General features: G+C 43.5%; 1 protein-coding gene across 8 annotated transcripts in view; it reads left to right on the forward strand.

The window, feature by feature from the left end:
- samd11 (sterile alpha motif domain containing 11) overlaps positions 1-23,387 on the forward strand; it is a 321,465-nt gene that overhangs the window by 203,752 nt on the left and 94,326 nt on the right. For all 8 annotated transcript variants that reach the window (XM_043676145.2, XM_043676142.2, XM_043676144.2 and 5 more), the window contains one exon: positions 2,097-2,258. In XM_043676145.2, coding sequence (XP_043532080.1) covers positions 2,097-2,258 — 162 coding nt within the window. The remainder of the gene's footprint in view (positions 1-2,096; positions 2,259-23,387) is intronic.

The raw sequence follows: 23,387 nt of genomic DNA on the forward strand, positions 1-23,387 counted from the left end.
GCTGCTCAGATTTGCTGGTTGCGTTAGTGGGTGCAGTATTAGACCGACTCTCAATTCATTCTGACAATCGGGAACAATGCGATCAACATTCATCCAGACCACTTGGATCCTCCTAAACATGGAGATAAGGCTGAAATCCAGAGGGATATAGAAAATAACTGACCCTGCAGTGTTTAACCAAGTGAGACATGAAGGAGCCCAGGGTGTGGGATTATGTAGCGATTCAAGGCGATATGATGGCCTTGTGGTATTATGACTGGACTCCTAATCCAAACACCCTGAGAATGTTCTATGGACTTGGGTTCAAATCCTTCAATAGCAGATAATGGAATCTGAATTGAATAAACAAACTCTGGATTTAAGAGTCTAATAATGACTGTGAATTAATTATCGGGGAAAAACTCATCTGGTCACTAATGTCCTTTAGGGACTACATGTAACTGCAGACCCACAGCAATGAGCTTGGCTCTTAATTGCCTGTGGGCAATAAATCCTGGTCCTGCCAGCCATACCCTCATTCCTGTAGATGAAAGAAAGGTATGTGCACCATTATCTCTCCCTGAAAAGAGGAACTAGATGGCCGATAAATATTGACATTAACAATCCACGTGAGCAACAGAAATCCTTGATTTCTCGATGGAGGGTTAAATGCGTTAATGGTTTTATTAAAACTTCACACACAATCATTTTGTCTAGGTCTGTGAAATCCTGTGCTAAACTGAGATGATCAACCCCATGGATTTTCTACCTCCAGTTTAGTGTTGTCATCACTGTTGCACTGATCTGGCCCACATTTCTCTGCTGTGGAATACACTGCCCAGGTCACTTGTACAGTAAGAGTGTGAATGTAAAGTGCAGGAACTCCATGTGGAAATAGTCATAGATGCATCAGCTATTAACCTGAGCTAACCCTGACAGAACAGTGTGAAAAAAGTCATAGTTTCTTTGGCTCCCATCATGATTCGAGGCTTAGGTTCGCCAAGAGGTGATGTCTCAATGCTCAAAATTGTAGAATCAAAAAATTTAACAACAGCAAAGGTGGCCATTCGACTGGTCATGTCAATGCCAGCTCTCCAGGGGAGCTGTAAAATGCATTCCCTCATTTGCTGCTCTTTCCTCAGAAACTGGCAAATCCAAGTGCGTGTCCAGTTCCTTTCTGAAACTTGAAATCTGCTTTCCCCAGCTTTCTCGCGCATTCGGATTTCAAACATCATGACACACTGCAGAAAGAATTTCTCCTCATCTCCCCTTGCCACCAACACCCACAGCAAATAACCTTATTTATTTGGCATCATTACTACAATGGGACATCCCAAAAAGTATTTCACAGGAACATTTCAAAACAAAGTGTGACATTGGGTTGGGTAAGGAAATATTAGGTCAGATGACCAGCGGCTTGGTCAAAGTACTAGGTTTTCTTAGATTCCCCACAGTATTGAAACAGGCCCTTGGGCCCAACAAGTCCACACCAACCCTCCAAAGAGTAACCCATTACCCTATATTTACCCCTGACTAATGCACCTAACCTACACATCCCTGGACACTATGGGCAATTTAGCATGGCCAATCCACCCTAACCTGCACATCTTTGGGCTGTGGGAGGAAACCAGAGCACCCGGAGGAAACCAACTCAGACATGGGGAGAATGTGCAAACTCCACACAGACAGTCACCTGAGGCTGGGATCAAACCCTGGTGCTGTGAGGCAGCAGTGCTAACCAATGAGCCACAGTGCCGCCCTTTGTGCCAAAGGCAGTCTCTCAAAGGAGGTAACGAGATAGAAAGGGGACAAGGTGTAGTGGGAGGGAAGGCTAGAGCTTGGGGCATAAGGAATGGATGGTATATGCTAATGATGAGGCAGCTATAATTAGGAATGTACACAAACCAGAATTCGAGGAGTCCAGACAATGTAGGAATTTTGTGTGGTTGGAGGAAATTACAAAGGGGCAAGGATGTGAAGGGATTTGAAAACAAAAATAACCAAGACACTGCTTGATCAATGCAAGACAAAAGTCCTATGTTGTATTTATCCAATTCAGGCATGTTTTTGCAAAAATCCTCAAAATATTCTGTCTTTTTGTTTTCCTCTTCATCAAGAAAAGTGTCACACTCCCTTGATTGAGGATCAGATTATGCAGATGACACCTGAAGAACACTACAGGCGAATGATGTCCGCGTTGAATGAGCATGGGACGTATGAAGAGCAACAGCAACGTCTGTATCAACTCGCCAACAGTATGGGAGTCCCAACTCATGGAGGTAAGGGGCAGTGCACTGCATTGCTGACCTGAGGCCAGATTTCGGCACAATAGCAAACTGCTCACCATGTTTTAATATCTGACTTCAACTCCCTCATTTCACTGGTTAAGACTTAGCTAAAACAAAAAGCTGTGCACAAATCTAATCTCCAGTTAAAAATCACACAACACTGCCTTATAATCCAGTAGGATTATTTGGAAGTACAAGCTTTCAGAGCACTGCTCCTTCGTAGCTAGTGGGCCAGGATACATAGGATACAGAATTTATAAGTAAAAGATCAAAGTGTCATACAACTGATGCACTGTATTAGACAAACCTAGACTGCTGTTAAGTCTTTAATCACTGAAAATGGGGATGCAGGTTTTGATTGATTAATGTGTAATCCCAGAATTTCTTTCAAGTCACTGCCCAAGATAATTTAAGGTTTATCAGTTCTTAAAGAAGGTGATATCTCAGCTCAGATAATGCATTAAAGGTGTGAGGTTTGACTTTGTCTGTATCCCACCTGGAGTCTGAGCAGTCAGTGTGACATTTTATAAATTCTTACTTTGGAAATAAAACCAGTCTGACTCCAGGTTGGGATACATCGGAGTCTAACCCCACACCTTTAATGCATTATCTGAGCTGAGATGTCATCTTTTTTTAAGAACTGATAAAACCTTAAGTTATCTTGGGCGGTGACTTGAAAGAAATTCTGGGATTTACATATTAATCAGTTGGAACCTGCATCCCCACTCTAAGTGATTAAAGACTTAACAGCCACCTTGGTTTGTCTAATACAGTGCATTAGTTGTATGACACTTTGATCTTTTACTTATAAATTCTGTGTCCTATGTATCCTGGCCCACTAGCTATCTGATGAAGGAGCAGCGGTCTGAAAGCTAGTGCTTCCAAATAAACCTGTTGGACTATAACCTGGTGTTGTGTGATTTTTAACTTTGTCTACCCCAGTCTAACAATGGTACTCCACATCATAACTTCCAGTTAGAGGAAGGAATTTGAGGACATTAGAGAATGTATGAAAGTGATTTACAAGAATGACACTGGTATTCAGAGCTCCTAATTCTCATGAAAGATGAACTGGTTGGGGCCTTGCTTTTTCTTTCTGTAGAAGACCAGGTGAAGGGGTGACCATTAATATTATGAAGGAGTCTGACCGGATTGATGGAGAAAATGTTTCCATTTGCTGGAGACACCTGAACTGGTGTCATCAACATCAAATAGCTGTGAATAAGGGCTATGTCTTCACCCAGAGAAATATCTTTACCCAGAGTCTGGTTAGGATGTGGAACTTGTTGCCACGTGGAGGAGTTCAGGTGAATAATATAGATTTAATGAAGTTGACAGGAGGGAGAAAAGAACAGACCATTGTGTTAATAAGCTTAGATGAAGAGGTATGATAGGAGTGTCAAGTGGAGCATAAACACCAGAGACTAGTTGGGCCAAATGTCCTGTTGCTACTTTAAAAATTCAATGTTGTAGCACTGCTTCCTATTAATATGCATGAATAAACCAGTCAGGCTTCCTAGCATGATTGTATCATCATTAAAAGAACATCAGCCATAATTAGACAGGCTGATTAAACTGAACAATTCAAGGTGGGTACAGTTGCACACAACAAAGGGCTACTAACCTGGATAATGAGGCCTCTATGCTTTGTGCACTTTGAATGGCTTGACTGCATCTTGCCTGAATATATGATTTGTGTTTCTAAAATTCAGCTGATGCACCTCAGTTAGGCTATTGGAACAGCCCCTGGGAAAGTTTGCAGTGACTTATGAATTTGCAGCATGTCATTAGGTTAGACAAAAAGGAGCTTATTAATCCTGTCTAAGAGTGTCTGTGTCTATATATTATAGACACAAAATGCAGACAGTTTTCATATTCCTTATTTTATGCAACATATTACAAACCTACCTCTCCTAGTACAGATTTCTCTCTGTGCACTGATCTCCTGATTATTGGTACAATTTATATGTTCAACAGTGATATTTATTTCTTAGGTGCTTCGAGTTCAATCTGTAGGATTGTGACCTGAACAGGAATTTGAACCGATGAGAGAATTGTGTGGAACCTTTTCTGTTCTCCAATTCCATTTTCTTGATCAGTGAGTCTGAATGAAGGCTATTTTTTGTTCTGGCAAAGTCGGTTTGTCCCCCTGTCCTTACCCCATCTGAAATCTGGGAATGGTCTAACATAATGTGCCTTAGTGCCAGTGAAATAGGATGTCATTTGTCAGTGGTACTGTCAGAGCTGAAAATTATATTATTAAAACCCTGTCTGAGGCAGTGGCAGTATATTAAAGAAACATTTCTGTTTTCTGGGGATTTTCTTTCTGAAATATGCAGAAATACAAGCTATGTTGGTCAGCAAGGTGAGACCACGAGGTGAGACCTGTTTATTAGGTGAGAGCTGTGATCTGATATCTGGCTCCCTTATTTTTTAAGTTATTTCTTGTCTTGTCAGTGGTCTGTTATTCATTGAGGTTTCCAGCTTGTGTAACCAGATAGGGCAGAGGCAAGTGAAGTTATTCAAATTCTCACACTCACTCTCTCCATATTGAGTTATATCCGTCTCCAGGATTATTAAACCCTTAGATTAAAAGTCACCAATAGACTTGAGGAGGAAACCCCTCCTCCTTACTCTGATATTATACTCTTGTATTTAATTGAGAAGGTTCTGGTTGACCTGGTATTCATCGCTCGGCAGTCTCTCACTGCGGCTGTAGTGCATTGTGGGTGAGGACAATGAGATTGTCCTGTTTATTCTTTCATAGGATGTGGCCCTCACCGGATAAGCCTGGATGTCCCTTAAGAACTTGGTGGTGAGCTGCCTTCTTGAACTGTTGCAGACAATGACACTGACACACACACACACACACACACGTTAGGGAGAGAGTTCCAGGACTTTGGGATAGAAACACTGAAGGAAGGACCACACATTTCCAAGGCAGGATGGTGAGGGAAACCTGCAGGCAGTGCTGTCCTCATGCATCTGCTGCCCTTGTCTTTCTAGGTGATGGAGCTTCTTGAGTGTTGTTGGAGCTGCACTCATCTATCCCTTGCCTGAGTGAATGGCTTGCAGGTATTGTCATGTAGATGGAAGTGGTGAAGAATTGAGCCCCTGGGTAGTATCTGTAACAGTTGGTATCAGCTTGTGATCAGAAAGCAGAGCAGCTGAAAGAAATTGATTTTTTTCAACACCACCAAAGCTCAGTGGTTAGTACTGCTGCCTCACAGTGCTAGGGACCCAGGTTCAATTCCACCCTCAAGTGACTGTTTGGAGTTTGCACATTCTCCCCGTGTCTGCGCGGGTTTCCTCCGGGTGCTCCGCTTTCCTTCCACAGTCCAAAGATGTGCAGGTTAGGTGGATTGACGATGGAAAATTGTCCAGGGATATGCCTGCCAAGTGGATTAGCCATGGGAAATGCAGGGTTACAGGGATGGGGCGATGCTGTTTGGACTGTCAGTGTGGGCTTGATGGGCCAGATGGCTTGCTTCCACACTGCAGGGATTCTGTGATTCATTCGGCACATACGCAGAGCACAATATAACATCTTATCTCCAACTGCTTCCTCTCACCCCTTTCAACTCTCCAATACAATGTCAGTGTTAGGATATACAGTACAAATCTGTCTGTTATTAATTGTGATTACATTCATAGACAACTTATAGCTCAAGAAATGCGCATGTCAAAGCCGTATCTATTACAAACAGAGTTCAGCCATCACCAGTTCATGCCTTGTGATCAAAAATAAAAATAGGTTTGTGGCTCTTGTCTGGTAGTGATTTCTATGTGTCTCCTGCTGCTAACCCCTTGTTTCCCTCTCTCATCATTGTGGTTGACTTTGATTCTGCTTCTTTTCCCTCTCATTCTTTCCTCCTTTTTTAAACTTATTCCTTGCCTATTCATCTCCCTTTCACTCCCCTACCTCCATTACTCTGGGTATTTTGCCAAAGGCCTTAAAGGCCCAAAGTAGGCCATTTTGATTGCCTGTCAGTTGGAGCACAGAAAATGCTTTCTCTTTTCTCCGGTATTTTGTTATCTCTGACCCTTCATTTTCTGTAATTCTCACTTTCAGAGTCTGCTGACTCACATTCTCACTGTGGGGATCAACTTTGATAGAGACATAAAAGAGATGGTCACATATAATCCCTCTTTTCTACACTAGCAAAGTGTGATGAGTGACTGATTAGATTCCCTACAATATGGAAACAGGCCCTTCGGCCCAACAAGTCCACATCAACCCTCTGAAGAGTAACCTATCCAGACCCATTCCCCTATCCTTTACTAATACACCAAGCACTATGGCAATTTAGCATGGCCAATTCACCTAAGCTACACATCTTTAGATTGTGGGAGGAAACTGGAGCACCTGCAGGAAACCCACACAGACAGGAGAATGTGCAAACTCCACACAGACAGTCATCCAAGGCTGGAATTGAACCTGGGTTCCTAGCACTGTGAGGCAGCAGTACTAACCACTGAGTCACTGTGCTGTCCTGTTATTTAGCACTTGTTTTGTGTAAGAAGGTGAATTTCAACCATCTCCTCAGATTTTCCTGTTGTATTTACATTTCTCTTTCTGATTCTACCTCAAACCTCAATCCTCAACTCTTTCTGAGTAACAACCTTTCTTTTCTGTGTTTTGTTCTTTGCTTCTCTGATCTCTCATTCTATTTATCTCTCATTGCTTGACCCTGGCAACAAGGTCATGATGTTTTTATGGATCAGTGTAGTCCCCAAATTCACTTTCGAACAGTTTAAGTAACATGCTAATTAGATAATCACACAGGGTGAAGTCACAGTTGGTCATTTTGACTTCAGATGAGAGTGTAAATTCAGCCACTGTTAATCAGTTTTCCTGATTTTAATTTCACCCGGAACAATGGTTATCATCAAACTTTATACTTAGTCAATAGTACCATCTTCCATGTGGCATCTTTCCATCCATCCTTGTGAACTACTTGGGCTAAGCTGGTTTTGAAATGTTTTCTGGCCATGTTGCAAGATGCATTTGTCAAAATGTTTGATATTTTGTAAACATTTGCTCATTGAATATGGGTGTCGCTGGCTGGGCCAGCATTTATTGCCCCATCCCTTGTTGTCCCTTAAGAAAGTGGGGGTGAGCTGTCCTCTTGAACTGCTGCTTGTGCTGTAGGTAGACCCACAATGTTGTTAGGGAGGGAATTCCAGGACTTTGACCCAGAGACAAGAAAGAACGGCGTTTTGTTTCCAAGAGGGGATGGTAAGGTGACTTGGAGGGGATCTTGCAAGTGGTGTTCCCATGTACCTGCTCAAGGTAAATTCACTCCCCATCTTAATTTTGGTCTTTGGACTCCTTTCATTGAGTCATTCTCCAGACGTCAGCAGTGTCAAACCATTTAAGAGCAAGCAGTGCCACAGTGATAATATTACTGGACCAGTAACCTATAGGGTTGGACTAATGTAATAGAGATATGAATTCCAATCCCACACGTCAGCTAGGGAATCTAATTTCACTGAACTAAATAAATCTGGATTTTTAAAAATACGCTGGTCTGAATTATAAACAAACCTGAGTTCACTGATGCCCTTTAGAAGAGAAAGTCTGCTGATCTGACATGGGACTACAGACCCATTGCAATGTGGTTGATTTTGAACTACCACTGAAATGGCCTGGAAAATGGCTTGGTTCTATCAAGCTATCACAAAAAAAGATAGTCAGCCGGAGAACATGTCCTTTTTAGGTGACCTTGGTGTGCATGAGGAAGGTTGGCAGGTTTCAGGGAGTCATACCTAGGAGAGAACAATTGAAGACAATGGAACAGATTATCAGGAAGACGAGATGGTTAATGGGATCCCATCAGTTTTAGAGCTCTGGTCAAGGCATTTTTCCCCATCAGCTTGTCTGCATTGGAAGGGAATAAGAGGCTTGATTTTTGCAGTTAACATTACAATGTTGCATTCAAGATGGCCTTCAGACTATAGAAAGCCTAATAATGGACTAGATTCTTAGCTCTAGACTTTATTGAACTCTTCCGCTGGGAAGGAGTGAAGGTGGGACGGAGGAAGGGGGCAACGATGTGTAGCAAAACTCATCAGCCATGTATAAAGAACCGAGTTACACTGAATTGTGGCCAAGAGAAATCCTACACCCATGTTTGGAATTCCTATCTCGCAGTCTATTGGTTCTGGCCCCCTGTGGCTCTGAGACTGCTACTTCCTTTAGCTCGTGGCTGCTTCCCTCCTTTGACATTCCACTCGTTCCCCAAAGCAGCCACATCTAAGGCCCAGACTGGCCTCTGCAACACAGTGGGTAACATTCCAGGCTGAGCAGAAGGTTTCTGAAGTATAGCATTGCTTAGGGAGCAATTTATACGTCAATATGTGAGTACGTGCTGAAGACGGCGATCCTGTGTTATCCCGGTTTTAAGTGAGGACAGAAAGCCTTCAGTATATTTCTACCCTTTTTTTCTTCTTGTTTAGCTTTTGTTGGACTGTAGCTAGAAGAACAGGCACCCCTGTTCCCTGGTGCTTACTTGAGCTACATTTTAGCCGGTGGCAAGCAGGTCCCTGACAGCAGTCAGCTTCACTTGTGTGTTTGATTTTATTTGTCTGTTCTTCTTGTGGGAGAACTCAAACCCTGAGGTTGATTCCTTGCAGATAAACGCATGTTATCTGTAACTTCTTCCAACACCTAATTTATAGTCAGTGGATGTCATAATGTTTTTGGATTTGCATTCTGATTACCCACTTCTTCAAACCTTTTCGAGATTTCCTTTATATATGTGTTCTTATATCGCCATCCCCAAATCCCCATGAGTCTGTCATTATGATTCCAAAGCCTTACAATTTAAAAAAAAAATTGTGTATCTCTCTTGTTGTTGGTCTATGTTGACTCGCTGTCCAACAATGCTTTGATTTTAAAATTCTCACTCTTATGTTCACATCCCTGTCTGGCTTCACTCTCTCTCCTTGTCTCCTTAATCTTCTCCAGCCCCACAACTCTTCAAAAGAAATCTGCATTCTTTCCCTTTTGGGCTTTCGAACATCCCCAATTTTAATCACTTCACCACTGGTGGCCATGCCTTCCTCTTAACCTTTAGTCTCCAGAATCCTCTCCCAAAACTTTGTCCTTTAAGAGGCTTTTTAAAATTGACTCTTTGGACAATTATCGTTGTCACCTGACATTTCTTAGTGACTTAACTCAGTGTCAAATACGATTTGACACTGAGTCAACAGAATTTGTTCAAAAACGGTCCTGCGAAGCACCTGGAAAGTCTTCAATAGAAACCAAAAGAACTGCGGACGCTGGAAATCAGAAACAAAAACAGAAATTGCTGGAAAAGCTCAGCAGGTCTGGCAGCACCTGTGAAGAGAAATCGGAGTTAACATTTCGGGTCCAGTGACCATTCCTCAGAATCCCACATTGCTGGAAAAGCTCAGCAGGTCTGGCAGCCTCTGTGGAGAGAAATTAGAGTTAATTTTTGGATCCAGTGACCGTTCCTTAGAACCCCACTGATGCTGCCAGACCTGCTGACCGTTTTTCAGCAATTTTTGTTTTTGTACCTGGAAAGTTTTATTGTCTTACTGGCGGTTGTTATGTCAATCTTCCTTCCCACTGATCTGCTCCACCCTCTCCTTCAACCTATCACCTTTACCCCACCTCCATCCACCTATCGCACTCTCAGCTACCTTCCCCCCCAGCCCCACCCCCTCCCATTTATCTCTCCACTCCCGAGGCTCCTAGCCTCATTCCTGATGAAGGGCTTTTTCCCGAAACGTTGATTCTCCTGCTCCTCGGATGCTGCCTGACCTGCTGTGCTTTGCCAGCACCACTTTAATCTTGACTCTGATCTCCAGTCCTCACTTTTGCCGAGTTGTTATGGACCAGGTCAGACCCCCTCAAAACATTTCAAGAAGGTAGCCCAGACCCTAACTTTGCTAGTTATTTTAAGCAGGTGCAAAGTGGATATTCCAGGAGGGATGCAGCTGGTCAAATCACTTAGTTTTAAACAAAACAGAATTTGTTTACAAGATTACCGAATGAAAAACAAATGAAAGAGAACAGAATACAGAATAACTTAACCTGTACAAAAACCCAACAGATTATGCCAACTTAATGATGCTATTCCCAATACTTGCAACAATCCTCATAAACAGCCCTTGGCACAAAAGGTAAAATCAAACATTGTCTTACAGGAGAGAAGTCAGAGAGAGAATACCAGGCTGGGCCTGCTTCTTTGGGTCCAGTAGCTTTTTCCACACTACAGCTAAAACCAAACCAAATCAGAGAAAAGCTGAGCTGGGAGAATTGACCACTCCCCTTTCATTTCACAAGTTTTTTGTAAGACTTGAAAGCCTTCTGCGCGAGGCAGTATCTGTTGGTTATAAACAAATTGGCCCGAGACTCTTCAACCCCAGACTTTTCGGAGTCTGTGTCTTTTATGACCTCTCTGGAAAACAAAAGCCAAGGATAGCATAACCTTATTAAAGGAGCACCCTGTATAAATGCATGCTTTTATAGATTATTTCCTGGTTGGAGATTTAGTGAAGAGAGTCATCAATTGAACACAATCACTGAAAGTCAGGGAAGGGATTAAGTGAAATAGTGAAACTCATTTTCCCAGATGGTTATTCCTTATCCCTTGTGGTATTTGCCACCTCTACCACACATGTCTGAGGTTTTTGTTTAATTTGCCCATCCCTAATTGCCCAGAGAGTAGTTAAGCATTAACCACATAATGCTGTGGCTCTGGAATCACATGTAGGCCAGACCAGGCAAGGATGGCAGATTTCCTACCCTAAAAGGCATTAGAGAACTGGATGAGTTTTTACAATAATTGATTGTGGTCACCATTAAACTATTTTTTTTTTGTTTGGCATTTTTAAAAAAATGAATTTAAATATCACTGTCTGTCATGGTGGGATTCGAACACTTCCCCTCAGAACATTAGCTCATCCAGGGACATTACCACCACACCACCATCTTCCCACAGCTTGGTCCTCAATGCTCCTTTGTCTTTGCTTTGTCATGGGCTAGCCAGTTAGTTATTAGTGGTACCAATGTAGCGTATCTACAGAGGAGGTACTGTTTTTAAGTAGTAAAAAGATTTATTGCATGGCAACAGTTAGGTGGCATGGTGGTTAGCACTGCTGCCTCATAGCACCAGGGACCTGCGTTGTGTGTGTGTGTGTGTGTATCTGAGTTTGCTCCGGTTTCCTCCCCCTGTCCAAAGATGTGCAGGTGAGGTGGATTGGCTATGGTAATTACAGGGATTGGGTAGGGATCTGTGTGGGGTGCTCCTTGGAGGGTTAGTGCAGCTGAATGGCCTCTTTTCACACTGTAAGGATTCCATGATGCAACCACGTTTGGTCAGGCATCATTACAGACATTAGAGAGCAGGTATTGCTACACCAGCTCCCTCTGACAGGCACATTAGAATTCCTTGTCTCCACTCATAGATGATGTGTAACACATTGGGAATGGGAGGAGTCAATATAACATGAACATTAACCCCTTTGGAACATCACGTTCCACAACAACCCAGAGGGAGTGGGGCAATTATGTGCACTTCCAATGCGGAGGGGTGCTTTTTAATGCTCTTTCAATTGGATGTCTTATAATCAGTGCTGGAGAGCAAGGTGACACTTCAGTACATCCAGCTACCTCTAACCCTGCCCTCAGACTGGAACAAATCAATGTCTCCCCTTCTACCTTCCCTCTCCATCTTTCCCACCAGTGCCGGCATGTTGACAACCAGTCCGGCCACAGTTTAAACTGAACCTGGTTGACAGTGATGATCTTGACATCAGTGATGATAACAAATGGACCTAAAACGCAGGCAGAGCGAGATCAGGAGGTGTCTGTATTCCTGTGGAGTCGGAGGGGAGGTGGTGGATAAGGGCGCCGTGTGATTTGCTTCTGAATCATACAGAAAATCTCTGGTTTTGATATCCAATCTGCAGGCAATTAGCTGAAATCAGACAGGATGGCGGGAGGGGGAGATGCAATTAGACTCAGTGACCCTGGGCTAAGGATGCGAAAGAGAAGGAAAAAAGAAATCGCTCCTGATTAATTTGCAGTGACCTGGCCTGCGAGGTTTGTACAGTACTTGGATTGAAGTCAGGGAAGAAAGGCATTGGGTCTCTTAAAAGCAGCAGCCCTCCCGTACTGGGGTTAGGAGCGACCAGTAGAAAGGGTCGTGGGTGCAGGAACATTTGGCAAGTTGCACTAACGTCTCCGGGAGAGGAAGGGGTGCTCATCGGGAGGATTCTGATTTTTGGAACAGCAGCTGACTAATTAAAGGGGTTGATCTGACAGCAAGCTGTGATAATAAAACACTGGCAATTTATTTTCACCGCAAAGCAGTACCCCACATTGAGAGCGCACTGAGGTGACTTGTACTGCTTAGCTGGCTGACCCAATCAGAGCCAGTTCAGGAGAATTTCATGGTCTTTTTTTCAAATTTCAGAAGAACAACCACTGGATATCTTTTCCACCTCACCACACGACACCTTCTCTAGAAAGTTGATCTGCAAAGACATTCATCTTTTCAGCATTACATTAATAGTGGCATTAATGAGGCCCAGTACACCCTGACTAATGGTGCACAGGATATCTCAAAGCCTGGCTCCTGTGGAGACTGTGTTTGACTGACATTTTCCCAAATGCAATAAAGTCTGTGTGAATTGAGGCTCCCCAGTCTGATAGAGTTGACGAGTTGATTTGTGTTAAATTGTCATTTCTCACTGCATGCAGACTGCAGGTATTTGTGCTTCTCTGAAGGGGAGAAGGTGTTCAAGCTCACCTGAGTAAAAACAAAGGGGGGAAAGAGGCGGCTGAGAAATATCGTCGAGAGTACTAGAAAAGCACAGCAGGTCAGGTAGCATCTGAGGAACAGGAGAGTCAACATTTTGGACAAAAGCCCTTCATTTGCCCGAAACGTTGATTCTCCTGCTCCTTGGATGCTGCCTGACCTGCTGCGCTTTTCCAGCACCACTCTCTCGATCTAATCTCCAGTATCTGCAGTGCTCACTTTCGCCTGGCTGAGAAACATTGCCAAGCAATAGGAAATCTGCAGACATGCAATTCTTCCCCCCCCCCCCAATTGAAATGACCTCATTGAGGAGGATGTTTGTGTGGATGGGTAGTGAGGACTGCAGGTGCTGGAGATCAGAGTCGAAAAGTGTGGCACTGGAAAAGCACAGCAGGTCAGGCAGCATCCGAGGGGCAGGAGAATCGATGGTTCAGGTGTAAGCTGTTCATCAGGAATGGGAGGTGGGGGCGTGCTGAGTGGGATGGGTAGATCAAAAGTAAATGCAACTGAAAATGCAGCACCTGCAGGTCTCTTCCCCAGGTGATCATGAGGTTTTTGGGGGGTGGGGGGGGGTGCTTTCCATCCAACTGTCCCAGTGTCAGTCTTGGGACACAATTCCCAGAGCTCAGTGTTACCTGTGCATGCCTGTGACCCCTGAGACAAAAGGATAGTCCAACCCACCCATCAGGTTTCCAACAACCCTAAGGGGAGGTGTCAGTGTGTTAGAAATCTCACTGGACTAAGTAATCCAGAACCATAGACTTTTGGAATACTGTGTTCAGTTGTGGTCCCCCCTGCTACAAGAAGGATATTGTGAAACCTGAAAGGGTTCAGCACAGATTCACAAGGATGTTGCTAGGGTTCCAGGGTTTGAGCTATAGGGAGAGGCTGAATAGTCTGGGACTATTTCCCCTGCAGTGTTGGGGGCTGAGGGGTGACCTTATAGAGGTTTATAAAATCATGAAGGGCATGGATAGGATAAATAGAAAAGGTTTTTTTCCCTGGGGTGAGGGAGTCCAAAACTAGAGGCCATAGGTTTAAGGTAAGAGGGGAAAGATTTAACAGGGACCTAAGGGGCAATTTTTGTACAAGGAAGGTGGTGCATGTACGGAATGAGCTGCCAGAGGAAGTGGTGGAAGCTGGTACAATTACAACATTTAAAAGGCATCTGGATGGGTATGTAGGAACAGTTTAGAGGGATATGGGCCAAGTACTCGCAAATGGGACTAGATTAGGTTAGGATATCTGGTTGGCATGGACGAGTTGGACCAAAGGGTCTGTTTCTATGACTGTATGACACGAATGTTCAAAGGATGTGGGTCTGAATAGAAATTTGAGTTTTACGAAAATCTGGAGTGGAGTGCTGGCTTAATGCTACCACTGTTTGTGCAGTACGAAAACCATTCAGTTCGCATATGTCTTTGAGGGAAGCAAATCTGCTGACCTTACCTGGTCTGGCCTACATGTGAGTCCAGATCCACAGTGAAGTATTGACTCTAATTGTCTTTGGATGATGCCCATATCTTGTAAATGAATTAAAAAAAAATCTTCCTGAGGGAATGTCATCACTGAACAGAAGGAGACAATTTGACCCCTTGAACCAATGACAATTCTCTACAGAGCAACCCAATCAATTTCATTATTCCACCCTATCTCTGCAGCCCTGAAAGTTTATTTGCTTCACAGGCCCTTCAACATCTGTTCAAAATCCTTCTTCACCTCTACTTACAACCCCCCCACCCCCGTAAGCAGCGATTGCACCTCATTCACACTCCTTGTGGCAAAATAGATTCCCCTAGCACCAACTGGACCTTCCAGCCAACTCTTACACTGAGAACTTTAAATCCATCTCCCCGAGTCTTTATATAGTGAAGACACATTTGTCTATCTTATCTAAACCTGCTGTGAACTAATACAGTTCAATTAAAATCTCTGTTATTCCAGGGAGAACAACCCCACTTTCTCCAATCCTAAGATACAGAAGCCAGTCTAGGCCATTCAGCCCATCAAGTCTCCTTCATCATTCAATCGTGGCTGATATGTTTCTCAATCTCAACCTCCTGCCTTCTCCCCATAACCCCCGATCCCCTTACCAGTCAATAACCTATCTATCTCTGTCTTAGATGCAGTCAATGACTTGGCCTCCACAGCCCTCTGCAGCAATGGGATCCACAGAGTCACCACCTGTTGGCTGAACAAGTTCCTCTTCATCTCAATTCTGAAGGATTGTCTCTTCACTTTGAGGCTGTGCCCTCAGGCCGTAGTCTCTAGTGGAAATGCCTTCTCCACATCCACGTTATCCAGGTCGGGTCCTTAGAGCTAACATCCCACATTCCTGGAACCATTCTGTTAAATCCTCTCTGCATTATCTGAAGGACCCTCACACTCTTCCTAAGTGTGTGATGACACCTGCGTGCAATGTTTTATATGGCCTGACCCTTAAAAAAGGACCCTACCTATTTTTGTCCTCAATCTCTTTCATTAGGAAGCCCCCACGTCCCATATTCCTTGCTGACTGCCCCCTTAGTCGACTTGAACTGCCGATGCACTCTAGCTCTAGTTAAAGGGGGCAAACATGACTGGGATGCCAATTAATTTAAGTCAAAGTAGGATTTATCACTATTTGTGTGCTGCAATGTTTCCTCCAGCTCCTGGCCTTCCTGATTGTGTTGACAGCAATGTTAGCGTGTCAATCAGAGTGATTCCCACATGTCACTGTGAGGCAGGCTTTTTCTTTATGTATTCCTGACAGACACATCAGGGGTTTGCTCAGGACAGAGATCGATGCAGCCCTCTCATAATTGGCAGCCAGCCAGGCTTCTAAATTATAAATACCATGGCAACCCAAAAGAAAGAAAGACAACCTCATTTCTTAGATAATTAATTGGAGTAAATAATGAATGATTTTAATTTTTGCCCTCTTTCCTCCATATTGCAAAGAATTGGGGAATATGATCTGTTAGACAAATTAATTTAATGTTTAGATTGTTCAAGTGAGGGGAAAGCTATATAGACCGTCTTCTGTTAGCTGAAAACCAGTCAGTCTGGTGACTCTGTCCTGATACATTTGCCATGAACATTCAATTCCTGGCATAACCCTTCACTTTAATTTAATCGCAGTCCCTGATCCTGATTTTTGAAATGGTGCTAAGCCTCCAAGTTTCAGAAGTGTGGAGTTTGCCAATATAAAAATAATACTCTGCCTGTCGTATTAATTTCATTAGCACACATACTCTGTTCAACACAAATGCCAGGTAAGCAATGAAAGCTATTTTCTTTCACTAGGTTTGTCTTTTCATCAGTACCAAACCATTTGCATACTGAGGTGGAATGAGGGATTTTATAATACAGTAATCTAGCAAGATTAATTAGAGTCGGTTATTTGCCAAACTGGGATCCCTTTTAGAGAAGATGTTGTGAAACTTGAAAGGGTTCAGAAAAGATTTACAAGCATGTTGCCAGGGTTGGAGGATTTGAGCTACAGGGAGAGGCTGAACAGGCTGAGGGGTGACCTTATAGAGGTTTACAAAATGATGCGGGACATGGATAGGATAAACAGGCAAAGTCTTTTCTCTGGGGTGGGGGAGTCCAGAACGAGAGGGCATAGGTTTAAGGTGAGAGGGGAAAGATATAAAAGAGCCCTAAGGGCAACATTTTCATGCAGAGGGTGGTACGTGTACGGAATGAGCTGCCAGAGGAAGTGGTGGAGGCTGGTACAATTGCAACATTTAAAAGGCATTTGAATGGGTATATGAATAGGAAGGGTTTGGAGGGAAATGGGCCGGGTCCTGGCAAGTGGGACTAGATTGGGTTGGGATATCTGGTTGGCATCGACGGGTTGGACCGAAGGGTCTGTTTCCATGCTGTACATGTATGACTCTAAATGCATGATCACAATATTGATCCTAAGTGAAATAACTCTTTGCAGGCCAGTATTCAATCACCACATCTCCCTTTATTTACCATGTGCACAGTACACCGACCCTGACCAGCCAGCTCACAGGCTGTGGCCAGTGTAGTGAGACTCTCTGAAACTCCTGTTTATGTCTGTCAACCAGGGCTCCCTGATTAGCCCAGGTTAACAACCCTAATCAGGGATCTCAAGCTCAATGAGACCAACCTGGCCTTGGTTCCTTTCACTACACTAAATAAATATGCAAATAAAAACATTCCTGTAATACATTTGATGTAATTAAACATCTCGAAGCACTCATAGAGTCCTAGAGATGCACAGCATGGAAACAGACCCTTCGGTCCAACCCGTCCATGCCGACCAGACATCCCAACCCAATCTAGTCCCACCTGCCAGCACCCGGCCCATATCCATCCAAACCCTTCCTATTCATATACCCATCCAAATGCCTCTTAAATGGTGCAATTGTACCAGCCTCCACCACTTCCTCTGGCAGCTCATTCCATACACGTACCATTCTCTGTGTGAAAAAGTTGCCCCTTAGGTCTCTTTTATATCTTTCCCCTCTCACCCTAACCCAATGCCCTTCAGTTCTGGACTCCCTGACCCCAGGGAAATGACTTTGCCTATTTATCCTATCCATGCCCCTCATAATTTTGTAAATCTCTATAACATCACCCCTCAGCCTCCGACGCTCCAGGGAAAACAGCCCCAGCCTGTTCAGCCTCTCCCTCTAGCTCAAATCCTCCAACCCTGGCAACATCCTTGTAAATCTTTTCTGAACCCTTTCAAGTTGCACAAAATCTTTCCAGTAGGTAGGAGACCAGAATTGTACGCAATATTCTAACAGTGGCCTAACCAATGTCCTGTACAGCCGCAACATGACCTCCAAGCGTTACCAAATAAAATATCACACTAGGGACATAAGGTAAGTTTAAGAAAGATGATGAAAGGCTTGGACAATGATGGGTCTAATGATGACTATGAAACTATTGCCAATTGTTGGAAAATCCCAACTGTTTTACTAATGTCCTTTTGGGAAGGAAATCTGCCATCCTTACATGGTCTGGCCTACATGTGACTCCAGACCCATGTGTTTGACTGTTAACTGCCCCCTGGGCAATTAGGGATGGGCAGTAAATACTGGCCTAGCCAGAGATGCCCACATTCTGTGATGAATAAAAAAACAGATGAGGTAGAGTTTAAGGAACAAAAGAGCCAGGTGGAGAGGAGTCACGGTTTTCTGAGGAGAATTTTGGTGGTTCACTTCCAAGAAACTGAAAGCGTAGCTGCCAGTGGTGGAGTGGTGAGAACTTAATCTTTTAATGCCCAGATTTGGAGGAGGGAAGAGATCTTGGAATGTTTTTGTCGGGCTGGGATAGGAGAGGCTATGTCATCGAGGGATTTGTAAATTGAGTTGTTGCCAGGATCAATAACTAATGTAAGTCAGAGAACGCAAGGGAAATGTTTGAACAGGACTTGGTGAGAGTCAGTATGAAAGCAGCAGAGTTTTCAATGAGCTCAAGACAATGGCTAATGCAAGGTGAAAGGCTGTTTGGTTGATTCTAAAGATATAATGGGCATTAAATTCAGCACTCTAAGTTAATCTTGTAATAACTCAAAAGTGACAGCAGAAAAGTGACATTAGTTCAGATGCTGCAAAAGGCACATTTTGGTTTTGGATGTGTTAAACTTTTAAGAAAGTGTAAGAATGTAACTGAGCTGAGATTGACAGAAGTGATCAGAAATGAACGAATAGTTAGCTGGGACCAGTGCTCTGTCTTTTTTTGACAGTTTGAATAATTTGAGAATTGCATCAATTATGAATAGTTAGTAAAATGATCAGTTGGCAGAGCTGCACCAATGGGACTTTAATTGTTGTCATTTTACAGACCGAAGGAAACAAAGTGTAAAGCTGAACGTCCCGAAAACATACATTAAAAGGCTTACTTCAGCCAATCCTGATCTGTTTGTAAGGATTTGCTTTGAACTTATTGTTAGATATTGTAAATTACATTCATGGTTTTTCCATAAATGTATTGTATCTGAGGCTGTACATCCCATCCTCACAGCCACCCCCTGTCCCTCTCTGATTGCTCCCCTTCGATTGAGGCAGACAGCGGACAATGGTGAGCCTCATTTGATACCGTTAACATCAGTCCAGCTGGTGAACGCTACATTCACTGAGAGGTGTAACAAGGGACTGTGTGTCTCTTCCAATGTAAAGCCCCCTTCCATTGCCCCTTAATAACAGCATGAACTACATTTCTGTAGTGTCCTTCACATTTGTTCCTAAAGTCAATTGCAGCCAGTGAAGTTATTTTTGGAGTGGGGTACCACTTGTGTAACGTAGGAACATAGCAGTCAGCTTACACACAGTACACTCCCAGCAATATGATCATGATCAGATTAAGCAACACATCCATCCCACGACAAGTCAAACAGAGACCCGCACGAGAAACCTGAGAAGCATGGCATTCCAACCGGAACTCGATCAACAAACCAGAACTGGATCCCATTTACCGCTCCTGAGAAAAAGAACAGGAAATGACATCACCAACCCAAAGAAACCTAAACACATAAATAAAAAGTGAGACATGCTACCAGTGCTTCACTGGAGGCTCATTGGGGATGTTATCTAGTATGGTGATGAAACATCTGAAACCAAACTTTTCAGCTGAGTAAGCAAACTTACATCCATTAAGCTGTTTGCTTCCTGATGGTTGAGGAATACCAGGCTGATTGCCCACTTCTTTTAAATAATGTCATGGGATGTTTTTTACATCCTGTTGAGAAGGTCTGAAATATCTCACCTGAATGATGACCCAACCAGCAATGCATCATTCCCTCAGTACTGCAGTGGATCATTATGTGGGCAATTTCAATGTTTTTGTTAAGTTAACTTGCTTTCCTGAATCTTGTTGGGACACAAATGCTTTTCCCTCTTATCCAGTGATATACAAAACAAATAATTGCTTGGTAGGACAAAACTTAAATGTTGTCAAAAAGAGACACCAAGCTGAGGCTTTTCATTTTGCATTTGTTAGGACTGGAAGCAAGAAACCAAACTTTGAGAGGGAATATCAATTTATACAGCATAAAAGGTGCTGAGATGTTGGAAATCTGTTAATTGTCAATCTTAGTTGGTTAATTAACTGCAGTCCAGACAGGTAGACTCTGGTCAGGGTGTTGCTATGGGAAATTCAACTGGCTGAATCCAAGAGTGTTTCTGAATGAAAAAGGTACAATGTATGCACAAATATCTTTGGCCACACAGAACAGGGTCCTGTGAGTGAGTATACTTAGCACATGCAAAGGGAAAGCTTTGCAACACAGACTAACGATCTTAGAATGTTAAGTCCATAAGACATAGAAGCAGAAATCAGACCATTCAGCCCATAGTGTCTGCTCTGCCATTCAATCATGGCTGATAGGTTTCTCAACCTCATTCTCCCGCTTTCTCCTGATAATCCTTGATCCCCTTGATGCTCAAGAACCTATCTATCTCTATCTTAAGTACACTCAAAGACCTGGCCTCCACAGCCTTCTGTGGCAATGAATTCCATAGATTCACCCTTCTCTGGCTGAAGAATTCCTGCTTATCTCCACTGGTTACCCACTGTGTTCTGAATTTTGCAGGTGTGGTTGGCAAAGTGCCCTCTGCAGACAATCAGAGAGATAGATGTGTTGTTTGATATAGTCCACCAGTTGTTGAGACATATGTCTTCCATGCCTGGCATCACACGGCCATGGAAACTCATTTACCAGCGAATTCATTTGTCTTACTGGCTTGGTGGCAACATCCTGTACCCACTGGTGTGGTTGCTACAAAGTAGCAGCATGAGACAGGCAACTTCACCTGTTTCTCAAACATTCAAGACACCTTCCCCATCCAGGATAATTGGTGTAGACTTGGTCACCTTCAGGGTCAAACATTGCAACCATAGGCTCTTCATGAGTCTGCATGATAGACAGCAAGTGATGGTTTGATAAGGGCCAGAGGGTGTAGTTTTTAACACAATCTCAATATTAAGCTTACATGGTGAGCCATTGACTAGAGATCTATTCATGAGCTTTCTAATCAGGTTGATTTCATTATGCATGTGATTATAGGAATGTAAACGCCCATATTAGTCAGTCAGTGCAGGCTGGTGAGAGATAACTGTAGAGAACCTGCTGACAAGTTTCTCAACGTGGAGGGAAAGAAGCCCACTTAATTATTCCATGACAGTGTTAAATTTATACAGGATGGATTTTAAAGAGCTGAGCAAACAAATTCTGAACAATCCAACAGGTTCAAGTTACACAAACAGGTCATCTACCCCTTACTGCAGTTATGCCAGGTGAGGAGGTTTGTGGTCATTCTGTTGAAGACGCATTTCTCATGGCAACCAATGGAGATGTTGGCAAGAGCTGGGTTCAGAGGTGAACCAACGGCAACGTTATTCTTTTGGTTATACAAGAGGGTTATTGAAACTGAACTCAATCGCTGGAGTTACTAAACTTCATTGGTTCTATGAAAATGGTTTCAGGCACCATTAACACATCAAGACTGTCCAAGATATAGTGACCTACAGCAAATGTCAATGGCTTCCTGACCAGATACACTTGTGAATAGGTTGGCTCAGCTGAAAAGGCAAGGGAGCACAGTGTTGCTCTCCCTGTAGCTTTGTATGATCTTTGCGAAAACGAAGGAATCCTTCACAATATCTGTGGAAACATGGTTTAAAAGTAGCCTGCGGAACTATTAGACCAATTTATGGCTGTGTAGAATCAGAGATAAATAAAATAAGGTGTTACAGTCCATCACTTCAACATGTCATGGGCAGCCCATTTCTACAGGGATACAGCGGGCTGTAAGGGCGAATCCTGTCATATATACTTTTAGGCAGGTTATCACTCCAAAGCAAGTTCAAAAAATGCCTCTGAACCTTACCCTTGAGTGTGCTCGAACTATCTTGTGCAGTAGGAGATTGAATAGAAATGAACTGGGAACTGTCATCATACACCTTTGTTGATGCATTCACATTTCCTGAATACGGCTCGCCCTGGCCCTTTCTCATGTTGACACGTATGTATGCCAGGGTATGTCCTGAGCTTGTGTAACATGACTAGGTGTTTGTGTTGTGTATGAAGATCATAAGGTCTTCCACAATCCATCAGATCAACCAGACAGTGTCTCAGTATTATCCTGCAGAGATAACTGCAGTGAGAAAAGAGGTTGAATTCAGTGAATACCACTTCATCCTTACTGCAGGATGCCAAAGTTGGAACCATAAGTGAGAACAACCTCTTGTCTTCAGTCTCAGACAGACTCAGAAGACAGTTTTTTGAAGGGATTGAGGAAGTGGTTGTTTGCTGTTGCTCCAGCATGAGATCTGCCGCTATCACACGGCCATGGTATTTATCCTGAACAGTCGTCACCCGGTGTTCTAACGGGTGATCGGGAAAGCCTGCTTCTGAGTTGGTCATGCTGGAAGCTGACCTCGCGTGATATTGACAGGTCACTGGATATTGATGGCAGCTGCATGCCTGTGTCTTTTGCAGTTTGGAGACCTGAAGCCCTGTTGTAGTAACTGCTGTAATGCTATCTGATATTGTCTAATCCACTAACATGTACTGATTCCCATCTGGCTGGCTGAGTACTGCACGTCATGTGGTGGGGTCATAGGATCACAAGATTTGGAACCGCATCAGGTCTCAGCCCATTGGTTGATCATGGCTGATATGTTTCTCGACCCCATTCTCCTGACCTCTCCCTATAACATGCACAAAGGGCACCATCAATCATAGGATAACTTAGAGTGCGGAAAGAGGCCATTCAGCCCATCGAATCTGCACCTACCTTCCAAAGAGCATCCCACCCAGACCTGGTTCCCTACTCTATCACCATAACCACACAAAGATCAAGGTTGAAAACTCTTAGATTTGAAAGTTAGCATCGCTTAGGATGTAGAGAAAGCAAGTTACTGTCCAGTCATATTCACTCTCTTCCCAAAGTGGCTTGTTCTCTTTAGATGATGGCAAAGTCCTGTCTTTGGGCAGAGGTGCAGGAGAGAAGGTTTGTAATGTTGCAGGAAGGTGCCCATGAGTAAGTCACTTCTGCATTGTTTTAAAAGCAAACCAACAGAGAGAGGAATTGACTTGGAATCTAGTTGCACTTCTTCCTTTTGGCAGAATCGTTTGATGTTTTTTTCCATAATTTCCTGATTTGAACTGCGCGGAACTGATAGTATTTTAGCAATTTGGAAATCCCCAGCAGGTCAGGCCTGGGAAGGGACAGAAATCACTGCCCAAATAGACAGCCCTGAATTTGAGCATAGATGCCCCCTGTAGAGCTCCAAGCCCTAGTTTTGGGACCCTGATATACCCTGTGTCCTGGGACCTAGTCAGGCAGCATCTGTGATGAGAGAA

Source organism: Chiloscyllium plagiosum, unplaced genomic scaffold (genome assembly GCF_037043375.1).
Source record: "Chiloscyllium plagiosum isolate Xiang-an unplaced genomic scaffold, Cpla_swu_hap1 HiC_scaffold_37, whole genome shotgun sequence".
NCBI lineage: Eukaryota > Metazoa > Chordata > Chondrichthyes > Orectolobiformes > Hemiscylliidae > Chiloscyllium > Chiloscyllium plagiosum.